At 43.9% G+C, this 17,286-nt stretch overlaps 1 protein-coding gene across 1 annotated transcript in view; it reads right to left on the bottom strand.

Annotated features, from left to right (window-relative positions):
- Window positions 1-87: 87 nt before the first annotated feature.
- Window positions 88-17,286, bottom strand: part of akirin2 (akirin 2) — a 30,464-nt gene continuing 13,265 nt past the window's right edge. The window contains exons 3-5 of the mRNA XM_038799334.1: window positions 6,442-6,594; window positions 5,193-5,264; window positions 88-1,580 (exon numbers count right to left, since the gene is read on the bottom strand). Of these exons, the coding sequence (XP_038655262.1) occupies window positions 1,570-1,580; window positions 5,193-5,264; window positions 6,442-6,594 (236 nt within the window). The 3' untranslated portion in view covers window positions 88-1,569. The remainder of the gene's footprint in view (window positions 1,581-5,192; window positions 5,265-6,441; window positions 6,595-17,286) is intronic.

Below are 17,286 nucleotides of genomic sequence, written 5' to 3' on the forward strand. Positions count from 1 at the left end.
GGGACCTCAGCGTCGTGAGGCAGTAATGCTCATCACCGCACCATCGTGCTGCCCTCTTCATACCATTTTAAACAGTAGTCCTTACAATTGAATGTAAATTTTTTTATTGTCAACTAAATTCCATTACACTACAAAGAACAGTAAAATAAAGGTACATCAAAATGCAGAAATAAACTTTGAAAGACTGCTAGAATAAATAAAATTTACTATTCCTCAAAAAAAATTACTATGAAGCTTCAGTTACCCCCTTCCAATTCCCCATTTTTCCCCCTCCCCTCAGGAAAAAAAACTCCCTTCTGAGCCCTTCATTTAACAGGCAAGACCACAGCTACATGCAGGCAATTTCTCATACCCTATGGTAGGGCTAATTAACCTCATAATTCAACATTCAAACTGACTTTTTGCCTGCAGAAGTGTTGTAGTGCACAATGAGCCTTTGCAAACCTTTGCCCTCCAGCTATTTTAATCATAGGCCTGCAGTCACTGAATGCATTGCTACTGGTCACTGCATCTTCACAGTGAACATGCTTCCAAGAAAGCAGCTACCAGTTTTCTTGGACATTTGTAGTTTAATGGTTAACTGAACCTAGCTTTTTTTTTGCAAGTGATTTGCAAAATTCACCTGAATCATCACAGTAATAAGCTTATTGGAAATCAACAATCTCAGGTTTTTAAAAAAAAAGTCAAATTTGTATTCTGTATCCAAATGGGTTTTGGAAGCAACATTCTGATTGAATGCTTTCTCTACTATTAACATACGTAAATATCCAAATTAGAAACAAGGTCAAACTGCAGGCACTCCCTTATTGGCTGTCAGAAAAACCTATTAAGCTGTTGCAACTCATTCAATGGTTGGGATTCTTCAGAACATTTATGACTAGATTGAATTATGCTTCACTAAATTAGTTTAAATGAAAATACTAAATCACATTAAAACAAGGAAGCCACATTTCACCTTGTTCACCTGCAGATTGGATAGTGAACGTCAGTATTGTCAGTATGAATTGGTTCTAAAACCAGGCAACAGAAAGCCTCCAGCCTCCACAAATCCACCTTGAAAAAATTTAAGAACACTTACATAGGTAATAGCAATAAAAAAGTAGATTGATGGTTTCCCCTCTTCTGCCTTTTGTAGCCTGAAGCCAAAGTTTGCAACAAAAAAAGGCTCATTACCAAAACCATACTGGACTGATTTTTCTTCTAAAAGTCTGACACTTAAGATACAATGCTGAAATTATATGCGAAGGGCAAATTCTGGAATACCAGCACTGCTCCTTTTAAAGTCATTAAAATTAAAGGTCAAAGCTCTTCAGATTTTTAACAATACAGCAAAATTTTAACAGGGAGCCACTGGTATATTACAAGTACAGGTAGCAAAGGTCCAATTAGGTGATGACACATCAGGGAGCACTCCAATAACATATGCTGCAGAAAAGTGGTTGCCACTGACAAGCTGGAAACACCCTGTGCTCACAGGTGGTTAATATGGCACTGCTACAAGTCTCAGAGAAACAGCCAACTTGCAGTGTTCAAAAGGAAAAAGGGCACTCCGCAGAAACATGGGACAATTCAAGACACATCTGTAAATTAGAAGAGAAAATAAGTGTTATCAGGCTGGAGTCATACAAGAGTTTGAAATTAATATACCTTTCCATTTTGCAGCAAAGACAAAAGTTTGCCTTTTTTTGCACACGAATTGCAAGTACTTCGAGCTTAACTCTCCAACTATCATTGAATAATACACTGAACAGACAAGGAACTGACTCTTCCTCCGGACTTAAATTAGAAATGGCAATATTTCAGCCACTGTCAGAAACAAGCTCACCGTAATTCAGTTTCCTCTCAAGATGTGGAACAAATTGACTGCATATCCTTTGAATTACAATAAATTAGATGTCATTGATGTTTACAGCTGACAAAACAGTGGCACCCTGTGGCAAAGGCACAGTGCAAATACAATCCAACATGAGCCAGGGCCCGCGATGTCCTTAAGGGGGAGGGGGAGTAGCCCCAAGTCGTGATCCACATAGGTACCAACAACATAGGTAGGAAAAGGGATAGGGATGCAAGGCAGGAATTCAGGGAGCTAGGGTGGAAACTTAGATCCAGGACAAACAGAGTTATCATCTCTGGGTTGTTACCTGTGTCACGTGCTAGCGAGTCGAGGAATAGGGAGAGCACAGTTGAACACGTGGCTGCAGGGATGGTGCAGGAGGGAGGGTTTCGTAGAAAGACCAACAAGAGGTGGTGAGGCCGTATTGGATTTGGTACTGGGTAATGAACAGGACAGGTGTTAGATTTGGAGGTAGGTGAGCATTTTGGTGATAGTGACCACAATTCGATTACGTTTACTTTAGCGATGGAAAGGGATAGGTATACACCGCAGTGCAAGAGTTATTGCTGGGGGAAAGGCAATTATGATGCGATGAGGGAAGACTTAGGATGCATCGGCTGGAGAGGAAAACTGCAGGGGATGGACACAATGGAAATGTGGAGCATGTTCAAGGAACAGCTACTGCGTGTCCTTGATAGGCAGGGAGGAAGTGGTCGAGCGAGGGAACCATGGGTTACTAAAGCAGTTGAAATACTTGTCAAGAGGAAGGAGGCTTATGTGAAGATGAGACGTGATGGTTCAGTTGGGTCGCTTGAGAGTTACAAGTTCGCTAGGAAGGCTCTAGAGAGCTAAGAGGAGCCAAGTGAGGACATGATAAATCTTTGGCAGGTAGGATCAAGGATAACCCTAAAGCTTTCTATAGGTATGTCAGGAATAAAAGAATGACTAAGGTAAGAGTAGGGCCAGTCAAGGACAATAGTGGGAAGTTGTGCGTGGAGTCCAAGGAGATAGGAGAGGTGCTAAATGAGTATTTTTTGTCTGTATTCACACAGGAAAAAGACAAAGTTGTCGAGGAGAATACTGAGATACAGGCTACTAGACTAGAAGTGCTTGAGGAGGTGTTAGCGATTCTGGAAAGTGTGAAAATAGATACGTCCCCTGGGCCGGATGGGATTTATCCTAGGATTCTCTGGGAAGCTAGGGAGGAGATTGCAGAGCCTTTGATCTTTAAGTCATCTTTGTCTACAGGAATAGTGCCAGAGGACTGGAGGATAGCAAATGTTGTCCCCTTGTACAAGAAGGGGAGTAGAGATAACCCCGGTAACTATAGACCAGTGAGCCTTACTTCTGTTGTGGGAAAAGTCTTGGAAAGGTTTATAAGAGATAGGATGTATAATCATCTGGAAAGGAATAATTTGATTAGAGATAGTCAACATGGTTTTGTGAAGGGTAGGTCGTGCCTCTCAAACCTCATTGAGTTCTTCGAGAAGGTGACCAAACAGGTGGATGAGGGTAAAGCAGTTGATGTGGTGTATATGGATTTCAGTAAAGCGTTTGATAAGGTTCCCCACGGTAGGCTATTGCAGAAAATACAGAGGAATGGGATTCAGGGTGATTTAGCAGTTTGGATCAGAAATTGGCTAGCTGATAGAAGACAAAGGGTGGTGGTTGATGAGAAATGCTCTGACTTGTGTCCAGTTACTAGTGGTGTGCCACAAGGATCTGTTTTGGAGCCGCTGCTGTTTGTCATTTTTTATAAATGACCTGGAAGAGGGCGTAGAAGGATGGGTGAGTAAATTTGCAGATGACACTAAAGTCGGTGGAGTTGTGGACAGTGCAGAAGGATGTTACAAGTTACAGAGGGACATAGATAAGCTGCAGATCTGGGCTGACAGGTGGCAAATGGAGTTTAATGCAGAAAAGTGTGAGGACACTCATTTTGGAAGGAATAACAGGAAGACAGAGTACTGGGCTAATGGTAAGATTCTTGGTAAGGTGGACGAGCAGAGAGGTCTCGTTGTCCATGTCCATAGATCCCTGAAAGTTGCCGCCCAGGGTGAGAGGGTTGTTAAGAAGGCGTACGGTGTGTTAGCTTTTATTGGTAGAGGAATTGAGTTTCGGAGCCACGAGGTTGCAGTTGTACAAAACTCTGGTGCGGCCGCATTTGGAGTATTGTGTGCAGTTCTGGTCGCCACATTATAGGAAGGATGTGGAAGCATTGGAAAGGGTACAGAGGAGATTTACAAGAATGTTGCCTGGTATGGAGGGAGGATCATATGAGGAAAGGCTGAAGGATTTGAGGCAGTTTTCGTTAGAGAGAAGGTTAAGAGGTGACTTAATTGAGGCATACAAGATGATCAGAGGATTAGATAGGGTGGATATCGAGAGCCTTTTTCCTCGGATGGTGATGTCCAGCACGAGGGGACATAGCTTTAAATTGAGGGGAGTAGATATAGGACAGATGTCAGAGGTAGGTTCTTTACTCAGAGTAGCAAGGGCGTGGAATGCCCTGCTTGCAACAGTAGTGGACTTGCCAACACTAAACGCATTCAAATGGTCATTGGATAGGCATATGGACGATAAGGGAATAGTGTAGAGGGACTTTTGAAGGGTTTCACAGGACGGCGCAACAGAGGGCCGAGGGCCTGTACTGTGTTGTAATGTTCTATGTTCTAACAACCCATTTTATTCTGGCTGGGTGTGCAGCATTCATGTACAAATGGCAACACGAGTTTTGTTCAAGTTGCAATCATGATTTTTGAACCTTCTTGAATCACTGTTGGTTCATTTCCAGTGTCATTGTCATCCCATTGGGTAAATTAAGCTAAGCGATGCAACAGGAATTCAGCAATATAAATTAACCATACAAAGACAGTGTCGATGAAACTCATTCAAAAGCTGCTCAGCGCCCTGTTATAATGTAAAGCAGCAGATTCCACAAATCTAGAAGCTCCAATCTACTGTACAGAATAATCTATACTTCTACAATATCAAAACAGCATTGGATTTGCTCGGAACGTGACCAGAGAACACTGAAAATCTCAGATTTCCTTTTTTTCCAATCTGCAAAAGCAGTTTCTGTTGATGAGGCATATTACAAACAAAAACATGCGATGCTACAGTTGTGGCAGAGTGTGGGTTCAGCCTTGCTTTTCAGAGACATGCACTTTTCCTCTGGGGAAAAGAAAACAAATTAGAAGGCGAGTCACCTCAGGCCACATTCAAGGCAACTAGCTGCTGCTGATTCGAGACTGGAAGATCTTGTCCTCTCAGTCAAGGATGTGGCACACACAAGCCTAAAATGGAGATACAGTTTGAGGGTTAGAACATTTGAAAAACAGCTGGTCTAAATACATACAGCTCGCAGGTTGTTCTCCATATCGTCGCATTATCTGGTCGTGCGTGAACTTCACAAAAGTATCGTATTGTTCTGAAAAACATTCAGATCACATCAACATCATTAAAACCATTTTTTTTTTTTTAAAATACTTTTAACCCAGGCTACAATAAAAGACTAGATACTAGAGAAGGCAGTGGTATGGTCAGTGGACTAGGTCCAAAAGACCCAGGGTAATACTCTGGGGACCTGGGTTCGAATCCCACCACAGCAGATGTTGAAATTTGAACTCAATAAAAGAATCAGAGATGACCATGAAACCATTGCCAATTGTGAACCACCTGTTTTTGGTTCACCAATGTCTTTTAGGAAAGGAAACTTGCTGTCCTTACCTGGTTTGGCCCTCATGTGACTCCAGATCCAAAGAAGAAAAGTACAGCACAGGAACAGGCCCTTCGGCCCTCCAAGCCTGTGCCGACCATGCTGCCCATCTAAACTAAAATCTTCTGCACTTCCAGGGTCCGTATCCCTCTATTCCCATCCTATTCATGTATTTGTCAAGATGCTCCTTAAACGTCACTATCGTCCCTGCTTCCACCACCTCCTCAGCCACCATCAGAAACAAGGTCACCTAATTCAGCTTCCTCTCAAGATTTGGAACAAATTGACTGCATATCCGTTGAATTACAATAAATTAGATGTCATTGATGTTTACAGCTGACAAAACAGTGGCACCCTGTGGCAAACACGCAGTGCAAATACAATCCAACAGTCGCCTACATGAGTCACATACAGCAATGTGATTGACACTATTAAATGCCCTCTAAATAAGGATAATTAGGGACAGAAAATAAATGCTGGTCTAGCCAGTGAGTCCCACATTCCATGTATGAATAAAAATATTGCCATGTGATAAATTACTTTGCTTATAATTTTTTTTTAAAAAAACATTCTGAGCAGAATGAGAAAAATTGAAGCTGGCAGTTTTATCCATAAATTATGAGCATGCACTGACACTGTTTGGCAAATTCTTCCCACTTCCGCCATCAGGGGATTTTCACAGTAACTTCATTGCAGTGATAATGTAAGCCTACTTGTGACACTGATAAAAAGATCACCATCATCATCAACTCTGAATCCTGCCCCCAGCAGATGAATGAAATCAATGGGACTGCTAAATTCCACTAATTGGTTAATTCAGTACTTGCACAACCTCATTTATGAGATTCCACACAAAATGCTAAGCCCCCACCTGAAGGCACAAATTTACCTGCCAGCTTTGTATCCAGTATTTCTTCGTACTCTTCACGGATCTTTTCTTCTCGCTCTTTAATCAGGCGTTCACAGATTATTCCAACTTGCCTCAAAGTGAACAATGGTTGGTCTTTCTTCAGCTGTGGTGACAATGATCCAGATGAAGTGCCTGGGATGAAGCAGGAACAAAAATACAAGTCCTATAATTTTAATTTAAAAAATAAAACATTGGAAATTTGCATAAAGTCAGTCAACATCTAAACGATTGAGCATTTCCAAATGGAACACATCCCCAAAACTCTTTTTGCTTTTATTTTTCTACACTGCTCCTATTGACCAAATGGTTACCATTTTGCATACTTACATTATCCTAAAGCAACAGCTCTCAACCCAGGGATAGCAAGGTTCCAGGAGGTCCCAAGATAATACATTTCTAAAGCTGCTGCAGAGCACTGAATTAGTGTCTAGGTCTGCAATAGGGCAGCACGTTGGCAGCACTGCTGCCTCACAGCTTCAGGGACCCGCACTCTATTCTCACCTCGGGTGATGTGCAGTTAGGTGGATTCATCATGCTAAATTGCCCTTAAGTGACCAAGTTAGATGGGGGAATTACAGGAATTGGGCCTTGGTTGGGTGCGCTTTGGAGGGTCGGTGCAGACTCGATGGGTTGAATGGCCTCCTTTTGCACTGTTGGGATTCTATGCAATGGAAACTGCCACATGGTCCCAGACGCTCATGGCAATCAGTCCATTGTGTTGGTCAGCAAGACGGCACCTGACTTCAGCTGTGAGAATTCTATAATATACAGTGCCATTGGTGCTTAAAGTGTGACACTGAGTCACATAAGGAAATATTTGGCCAGCTGACCTTGGTCAAAAGGTCTTTTTTTTTATATAAAAACAATCTTAAAGGAGGAACACTAGATAGAAACGGTGAAGAAGTGTAGGCAGATAATTCCGAGACAAATAAAGACATGTGCCACTGATGGTGGAGCAATTGTGATTGAGAATGCACAAGAGGCACTTCCGGTGTGGACCATGGAGCAAGTGGTCACACACAAGGCAGCTCCTGCCCAAGGTTACTGAAAAGGGCTCTTTTTTTAAATCATTAGGTGGAATTTTGATGAAAAGATGTAGGTGAATGTTGGAGGAGTACTTTCCCCCAGGAATGGTATGTCTCTTGGTTACCAGACCCGGCAGAAACAGTGAAAGATTTGGCTGGAGCTGCAGCAAAGACAAAAGCCTCTTGCAGCATGCAGGCGGGGGAAGGGCGAGTTGAAAGGCTTCAAGCTGACTGGAGGGCCTTTATTAAAGCTGAATTCTAGCAGCAGAGGGAACAACTGTGAAAATATCTCACCAAGGCCTTTGAGACTTCCGGTGGCGGTCATGGAGGAGTAGGTCGCGCATTCGGCAGCTCCTGTCTGGAACAGACTCTCGGACCTTTTTCAGGAGTTTCCACGGACTTTTTGGGGCAGATTGGTGAAGCAAATGCTGCCAAAGGGATTTCCTCTCTGTTGTATGGATAGCTGGACCAGGAGTGGCCGGGTGAAGCGTTTAGGTCCCAGCAGACAGAAGCATGCAGGGCAGGCGCCGAGGAACGGCATGGCAGCCAGTATAGATCAGGGTCCATGGGCACAGGAGCAACACGAGTTCCTTGGGGGCTGCTTTGCTGATCTTAAAAAAGGACATGCTGGCCCCGATCAAGGCATCAATAGACCAAATGATCGCAACTCAGGCAACACAAGGGAAAGCGATTAAGGAGATGGAGAAAAAGCTATCCGACCACGAGGACGAGTTGGCTGTATTGGCCCTTAAGGTGGAGGCGCAGGATGACCTCCACAAGAAGTGGCAGGAGAGGCTGGAGGACCTAGAAAACAAGTCTAGGAGACAGAACTTGAGAATTGTGGGCCTCCCCAAAGGTGTGGAGAGGTTGGATGCAGGAGCATGTGTGTCCAAAATGCTGGAGACGCTGATAGGGACTGGGGTATTTCCTCAACCCCTGGAGCTGGACAGGACACACAGAGCCCTCTCAAGGAAGCCCAAGGCGAATGAACCGCCGAGGGCCATGGTGGTGAGATTTCATCGCTTCTCGCCTTTCGGACAAGGGCAAAGGCGGGGTTTCCTTGTAACCATGTCATTGTAATGGCTATAAAATAGCCATTACAATGACATGGTTACAAGGAAACCAAAGCAAAGACCTGAAATTCCAAAGAGTATGTAACATTCAGGAAGGACAGGAAGCCTAGACACACCATTCCAAGTCTAAAAGATATTGACAGAAGAATAAAGGGTTGGCACGATGATTAAGAAGCGTTCCTCGGTGCAGGGGAAGAGGAGAGAAAAATAAAGCAGACAAATCCCATTCTGGAGTAGCACAAAAAAGCGCACACAAGTAGACAAAAGTATTTCTACAAAAAAGGATGGCTGTGATTACATAAAATTGTTACAAACAGAAAAAAAAACGAAAGAGAATAATAAAGCAGGGCAACACTAGATAATTGAGACTCAGGAACCTGTGAATTGACTTGAATAATTACCGCTAAACTGGCATGGTGACTAACCACCCTGGATTTTAGGGGGCTGTCCTGGAGGTGCACACCCAGTTGCATGCATATGGGAGGGATGCTGTTGGTCCTGTATGTGTACTTTTGCACATGTGCAGCCTCAGTACCCTCCTGGCCATCCAGACTGCCAAAGTACCCCTTCATTCATTCACCCTCCAAAGTTATCACCCGTCTGCTAGTTTATTCAAATGCAGACTTAAAAACTACCTTGCAGAAACTAGCACAAGAAATGGCTCAATTTTTAAAATCCCTGTTGATATCAGAAATTAGCAACTGTCACAAAAGAAAAAAAATAAAAGAAAAAAAAATTGGATTTTTGACTGGTCAAGGTTCTTCAGCAAGCCAACGTCCCGATAAAGCACAAATCTATAAAATAAAGCCCTTAATTTGCAATATTTAAACCTAATGAAACTGCCCAAACCTTAATGGAAATCCATCCAATATATTTTGCTCTAAGGGGCTGCTTTTTGAACTGGTTTAGCTCACTGGGCTAAATCGTTGGCTTTTAAAGCAGACCAGCAGCATGGTTCGATTCCCGTACCAGCCTCCCCGGACAGGCGATGGAATATGGCGACTAGGGGCTTTTCACAGTAACTTCATTGAAGCCAACGCGTGACAATAAGCGATTTTCATTTAAATCATTGATTAGTGCCATCCATCTTGCCTCCCCATTAAAAAGGTATTGGCTGGCTATACTTGATTCACACTAGGTCCCTTTAACATCCCATGTACAACAGCTCCAGTGCCCAAGTGGCATTTTATCCAAGTACTCCCCCATGCCACGGTCCAATTGAGTTATCACTGTTCTACCATGTTCTCAGAACTAGCAGTGTTCAGACACCAGTGCAAGAGTAAATTTACCACACTCCCCAATATATTCCAGACTTTATTATACTGCTTAAGAATATCTTTTTGCCCCCTCAACATCCATTTGTTTTTAGATCTTTCAACTGCCCAAATGCCAACTCCAACCCCTCTCAGTTCCACCAAATATGTATTTCCAGTTAACATCTCAAAACCCTGATGCTCCCAAACTGTATTTCACTTTCTCTTCCCCATCACACCCCAAAGAGACAGTGAAAAAATATTCCCAATGCTGAGCCAACTTGACAATGCACTCTTAGGCGAAAAAATAAAATTCAGATGCCACAAGTCACACCCACAATTACTCCCAAATCAAACCTAATATTTCCCTCCTTAGCTATGGTATGCTCCATCCACTTGCCACATAGGCCAACCCAATACCTGCCGATATTAGCAAAGTCCCATCCCAAACCTATCCAGTCCTTTCCCATTCTTGCAGAATCTCTCCATACCCGACACCAAAATAGCACCACATCCAACCTACGATTGCTGAGCAGCTTAAAGAAATCTCAGAAAATCCCAGCACAGGCTGCATACAAGAGGTCACTCAAAAATAGTTAAAAGTGCAGTAACTCAGGAGGAATTAGAGGGAATAGTGCATCTAATGCAATATATGCCTTTAACTTGTTGTACAGCAGATAAGCAAATCAGTAAAGGAACATGCATGCGAGACACAGATGAGCAGACTTAAGAAACAAGATTACAAACAAGGAGGTTGTCAGACAATAACTGTATGAAACCAAAGCAATAGGATACAAAAATACATTTTAAATCCCATATACACTGCCGTAAGATTAGCCATTTCATATAAAGTATATTTTCATATAGTGCAATAAGTTTAGACTGCAGTGACAACTGAACCAGACAGAATTCACTTTCCATTTTAATGGGATACATGATTTCAATGTTAAGATTGTTGATAGTTGAAGAGTAACATTGACAGCAATTTGGGTAACCAAAGTAGAGTTGCAGCATAGAAGAAACTTTTTCAAATACAGATGAAGACAGAAAAAAGGAAGGAGTCAGCATCACGCAAGATGAAGAAGTCAGCATCACACAAAAGTGGATGCAGATTGTCCTGTTACAAGTAGTAGGTTGGCAGACAAGGAGGTGCAATCAGTCAAGATCTAAACATTGACCACTATTTTTGATCTAAACCTGTAACTGCTCATACAACTCATGGAAAAGACAACCCTCTTTTAAAGAGATCAAAGCCCAACTCAATGATATTATTCATTGTGAATGTAAAATACTAATGGACACTGGTAAATGAGCTAGATAATTAATATGGATGAACATACATTTGTAATGTAAAAAAAATAATTGTTAGGTAATTAATGAATTATTTAGTGTTATTGGTTTTAAGCTTTATTCTATTGCGATGAACTTATTTGGATTTCACTTGGGCCCAAATCAAGCACACATCGACGCCTTAAATATACCCATCTAAAAATCAACCATGACTTTTGGCTTTAAAAAAAAACTGATCCCAAAAATGACATTTACATGAACTAATTCTCTCAATTATAACTGACCACATCCTCCAATTTACAAGGATCGGGACTGGATCCAGTTATTTTAGACAAGAAAAAGGCACAGGTGGACTAACCTTGGTTGAACAATTCAAGATTTCACTCAAACACTCTAGCAAATGTGCCCAGGGCACACCTACCTATGCCTCCGGCCCTATAGACCCCGACTCTTTTCCTTCCCAAACCATAAGCCGTTGTATCTGTGCAGATCTTAACTGCAGTGTTATTGATGGATCCAACATCATTTCCTACAGCTCTCAATTCAGTTCCATTCATACAAGTACACAAGTCCAATAATTTACATGCCAGTATCTAAAATAAATTTCTCACCTTGCATTCATGTTTAGTACAAAAAAAGTGACAATTTTTTCCCCCTGCAGTGCTGTGATTGAAATGAGATTCATGCATTAGCTCCTGAACCATCCAGGTAACAAATAAACTTTCCTCTGCAAACAATTTGACATGGCACTTCATTAGTAGTATTCTATTTTAAACATACAAGAGTACCATGGCTTTAATAGAATTAGGCGTCTTTCACTTAAAAATGTGAAAATCCAGAAGAGCCCAACAATGACATTCTCAAATCTTTGGAGATGCATCAAGCACTCTGTTCCTTCTAAATCATGCAAACATGTTATGCATCAATAGACATGCATTGCTCCAGCCTGATCATTAAAATGGTTTCCATTAATTAAAATGGTATCGATGGTAGCAGATATGTCACTTCAAGTGCAGTTGCCATGTTAACTTTGTGTCCAAAGTGCCTAATAATTCCTCAGTAACATGGCCATAATCCCAAACTGCTTTAGTACATTAGAATACTACCATATAGCAACTAAAACCTCGTACCTCAATATACTTTTAGGAGAGCAAGCATTTTACAAAAATTGTAGTCACATTAATACACAAGGGCCTGGCAAAGATCCTGGCCACTAGAATAGAGGATTGTGTGCCTGGGGTCATACATGAGGACCAGACGGGGTTTGTGAAGGGAAGGCAGCTGAACACAAACGTACGAAGACTCCTCAACGTCATTATGATGCCGGCTGTGGAGGGGGAGGCAGAGATAGTGGTGGCATTAGATGCGGAGAAGGCCTTAGATAGGGTTGAGTGGGAGTACTTGTGGGAGGTGTTGGAGAGGCTTGGGTTTGGGGAGGGGTTTATCCAGTGGGTGAGGCTGCTCTACGAGGCCCCGATGGCAAGTGTAGCCACAAATAGGAGGAGGTCGGAGTACTTTCGGCTGTATCGGGGGACAAGACAGGGGTGCCCCCTGTCCCCCTTGCTCTTCGCGTTGGCGATTGAGCCCCTGGCCATGGCACCGAGGGAGTCAGGGAACTGGAGGGGCCTGGTGCGGGGTGGGGGGGAGCATAGAGCGTCGCTGTACACGGACGACCTGTTGCTGTATGTGGCGGACCCAGTGAGGGGGATGCCGGAGGTGATGAGGATTCTTAGGGAATTCGGGGGTTTCTCGGGGTATAAGTTGAACCTGGGCAAGAGTGAGGTGTTTGTGGTGCATCCGGGGGATCAAGAGGAGGGGATTGGTAGGCTCCCATTGAAGCAGGCAGGGAAGAGCTTCAGGTACCTAGGGATCCAGGTGGCGGGGAGCTGGGAAGCCCTGCACAAGCTCAACCTCAAGATTGGTGGAGCAGATGGAGGAGTTTAAGAGATGGGATATGTTACCGCTGTCACTGGCGGGGCCGCTGTCACTGGCGGGGAGGGTGCAGTCCGTCAAGATGACGGTGCTCCCGAGGTTTTTGTTCCTGTTCCAGTGCCTCTCCATCCTTATCCCGAAGGCCTTTTTTTTTTAGGAGGGTTAACAGGAGTATCACGGGATTTGTGTGGGCGCATGGGACTCCGAGGGTTCGAAGAGTGTTCCTGGAACGAGGCAGGGATAGGGGGGGGGGCTGGCGTTGCTCAACCTCTGTGGGTACTACTGGGCAGCCAACGCAGCGATGGTGCGTAAGTGGGTAATGGACGAGGAAGGGGCAGCGTGGAAGAGGATGGAGGCGGCGTCTTGTGTGGGCACGCGCCTGGAGGCGCTAGTAACGGCGCTGTTGCCGCTCCCTCCAACGAGGTATACCACGAGCCCGGTGGTGGCGGCTACCCTCAAAATTTGGGGGCAATGGAGACAGCACAGGGGAGAAATGGGGGGGGCTCGATGAAGGCCCCGATACGGGGGAAACCATCGGTTCGTCCCAGGGAGCATTGATGATGGATTTCTGGGCTGGCAGAGAGCAGGGGTTAGGAGGTTGAGGGACCTGTTTGTGGAGGGGAGGTTCGCGACCTTGGGGGAGTTGGAGGGGAAGTTTGGGCTCCCCCAGGGAACATGTTTCGGTACATGCAGGTTAGGGCATTTGCCATGCGGCAGATGGAGGGTTCCCCTTGTTACCCCCACGTGGGGTACGGGACAGGGTGCTCTCGGGGGTGTGGGTCGGAGGGAGGAGGATTTCGGACATATACCGGGTAATGCAGGAGGTAGACGAGGCCTCGGTGGAGGAACCGAGGGGTAAATGGGAAGAGGAGCTGGGTGAGGAGATTGAGGAGGGGACGTGGGCGGATGCCCTGGAGAGAGTGAATTCCTCCTCTTCCTGTGCGAGGCTTAGCCTCATACAGTTCAAGGTGCTGCATAGGGCCCACATGACTGGGTCGAGGATGAGCAGGTTTTTCGGGGGGGGGGGGGGGGGGGGGGGGGGGGGGGAGGACAGGTGTGCTAGGTGCTCGGGGAGCCCAGCGTGCCCAGCTTAGGGGGAGTTTTGGAAGGGGGTAGCAAGGACGGTGTTGAGGGTGGTGGGATCCAGGGTCGAGCCAGGCTGGGGACTCGCAATTTTTGGGGTTGCAGTGGAGCCGGGAGTGCAGGAGGCGATAGAGGCCGGTGTTCTGGCCTTTGCGTCCCTAGTAGCCCGGCAGAGGATCTTGCTCCAATGGAAGGATGCGAGGCCCCCAAGCATGGAGGCCTGGATCTCTGATATGGCGGGGTTCATTAAATTGGAGGGGATCAGTACAAGGGTTTTTCAGGCGGTGGCAGCCTTTTCTGGACTTCCTGGCGGAAAGGTAGGGAAATAGGCCGATAGCAGCAGCAACCTGGGGGGTTTGTGGAGGGTGCTATCTCTCTCTTTTTTGTTTTTTTCTTTTTCTTTGTTTTTGTTCTTTCCTTTTGTTTGAAGTTGCTCTTGAAGCTGGGGGGGGTATTGTTCATTGGGTGTTACCACGGTTGTATGTTAATAGAGTTAAGATGTTTATATTTTGTAGTTTGTAAAAATTTCAATAAAAATTATTTTTTTAAAAATTAATACACAAGGGCACAAGAAACAGATGACCAACTAGCTTCATGAACACATTAAGATCATGGCTGATTTGATTGTGTGCTCAACTCCACTTTCCTGTCTGTCCCTATAACCATCAACTCGCTTGGTCAAAAAGGTAACTCAGCCTTGAATATATTGAATAACCCAAATGCCACAGCTTGCTATAACGTCAGACACCACCCACCCTCAGATAAGAAATTCCTTCCAATGTGTGTTAGTGACCCTTTAATTCTAGACTAACTTTTCTCCAAAGTCAACTCTTTCATTGTAGGAATCAACCTACTGAACTTTCTGTATATCGTACGCAAGTTATGTCCCCTCCTTAAATAAGGTGACCAAAATTATACATAGTACTTGAGATGTGGTCTCACGAATGCCCAGTTGTAGCAAGACTTCCCTACTTTAATGCCCCCCCCCCCCCCCCAACCCTTGCAATAAAAGATCAGCATTCAATTTGCCTTCCTTTGCTGCATCTGCATCCTTTTCGGAAATCCAAATTAAATATCCACTCATTCCCCTTTATCCACCCTGTTGGTTATATCCTCAAAATAATTCTATATACGTGGTTACCCTTTCACAAAAACATGGTAACTCTCGTTAGATTGTATGATTTCATAAACACTGCGCTACTACCCCCTCATTTTCCCCAATGACAGACCTATAGATTCTTATTTTCAGGAATCCTTTCCTTCTTATTTTCAGGAATCCTTCCTTTCTTAAATTCCAAACTCACTGGGGCCTTTCCAGAATTAGGGAACTTTGCAAGATTATGACCGCTGCAGCCCACAAAGTTCAGGAAACTGATCAGCCTATAGTCTAATTGGTTTTCCAGGCACTTTTCTACCTGTTGGACAAGAGCAAGAACTGCAGGAAGGATGAGCAAACGGACTACAGCATCATGATGCAGATAGCGATGGTCTCAAGTTCCTCCCTTCATTTGATTTCCTATTCTTGGGATCTTCGATCATGAAGACCGATGCAAAACACTTGTGCAAAGTCTGTGCCTCCTGATGTTTCCCATGAATTACCCAGTCTCGTCTTCGAAGGGACCCAAGTTAGCTTTGGTAACTCTCCCTTTGGATACAAAATTGTCTGTTTTTATAATTCAGTTTATTCTCTATGTTACTTTCTGCTGATTCCAAAGTATACTCAATCTTCTGGCCAACTAATCTTTGCACCATTGAACTTCTTTTCCTTCAATTTGATACCATCTTTAACTCCCTTAGCTAGCTGTGACTGCATCCTTAAAGAGTTTTCCCAATGGAAAATATATTTGTTGAGTTAGGAAATATCTGCCACTTGTCACCCCTCAACCTATTTTTCCAGTCCACTTTTGCAAACGCTGGCTTCATACCATGGTAATTTCCTTTTGTTTAAATTTATTATGCAAATTTCAGACCCAAGTTTCTCACCCTTAAATCTGAAAGCAAAATTGTCATGTTATGATTTACTATTAGATCATCAATTATTAGTTAATTAATTCGGTCTCATTACCAGATCAAAAATAATCCGTTCCCTGCTAAGTTCCAGAAGATGTTGTTCTGGAAATTTAGTCTATGAACTCGAGCCTACCTTTGGACAAATCAAACTGGCAATCCAGAAGATTTAAAAATAGTGAGCGATTATCGCAGTACCTTTATTACATGCCTCAGTTATTTATACTTCCTACATCATTAATAATCTGTATTTAGATTACACCCACTAGTGACTTATTTTCCTAGTTATTCCTCGTCTCCACCCAAATAGAAGTGGTTAGCACTATGGCACCAGGGTCCCAGGTTCGAACCCCGGCTTGGGGCACTTTCTGTGCAGAGTATGGAGTCTGCACATTCTCCCAGTGTCTGCGTGAATTTCCTCTGGGCGCTCTGGTTTCCTCCCACAAGATGTGCTATTAGGTAATTTGGACATTCTGAATTCTCAGTGTACCCGAACAGGCGCCGGAGTGTGGTAGCTATGGAATTTTCAGTAACTTCATCACAATGTTAATGTAAGCTTACTTGTGATAAAGATTCATTTATTTATTTTTTTTAAATTGATTCTACAACTGTCAAAATGTAAGCAAGAGGTTTCAGAGAAAGTTGTTGGACGTGGATTGGTCAAAGCCTCCTCAAGTGAGATGGAAGCTATAAAAATTTGTTTCTCAACAAAATAGCATTAACCAGGCAGGGTAAAGCCTCAAGGAAAAATTGCATTACTGTAATATGTTAACACAGCATGGCAGATGTATGCACCGAATGCCTTCACTTGTTTCTATTTGAGCCATCAATTCAAGCTTCACATCTAAATGCGAGCAGCATTTGTAAGAACAAGCCTTTAATTTTGTATTTATTAGCCATTTTCACTACAAAGACCCTGGCCGGGATTCTCCGTTATGCCGGCACCCGGGGGTTTCCCGACAGCATGGGACTGCCCCACAATGGGGAACCCCATTGACCGGCTGGCGTAATGGAGAATCCCACCGGCCTGTCAGGGCAGAAATGTGGTGCGGTGGGGTGGAGAATCCCACCCCCTATTTGCTGATGCACTCTATCCCCTTTCTGTCATACTCAACATTACCGATACTGCTGCCCCGCACTAATCCCTTGTCCTTTCGCATC

The sequence above is a fragment of the Scyliorhinus canicula genome, chromosome 6 (assembly GCF_902713615.1).
Source record: "Scyliorhinus canicula chromosome 6, sScyCan1.1, whole genome shotgun sequence".
NCBI lineage: Eukaryota > Metazoa > Chordata > Chondrichthyes > Carcharhiniformes > Scyliorhinidae > Scyliorhinus > Scyliorhinus canicula.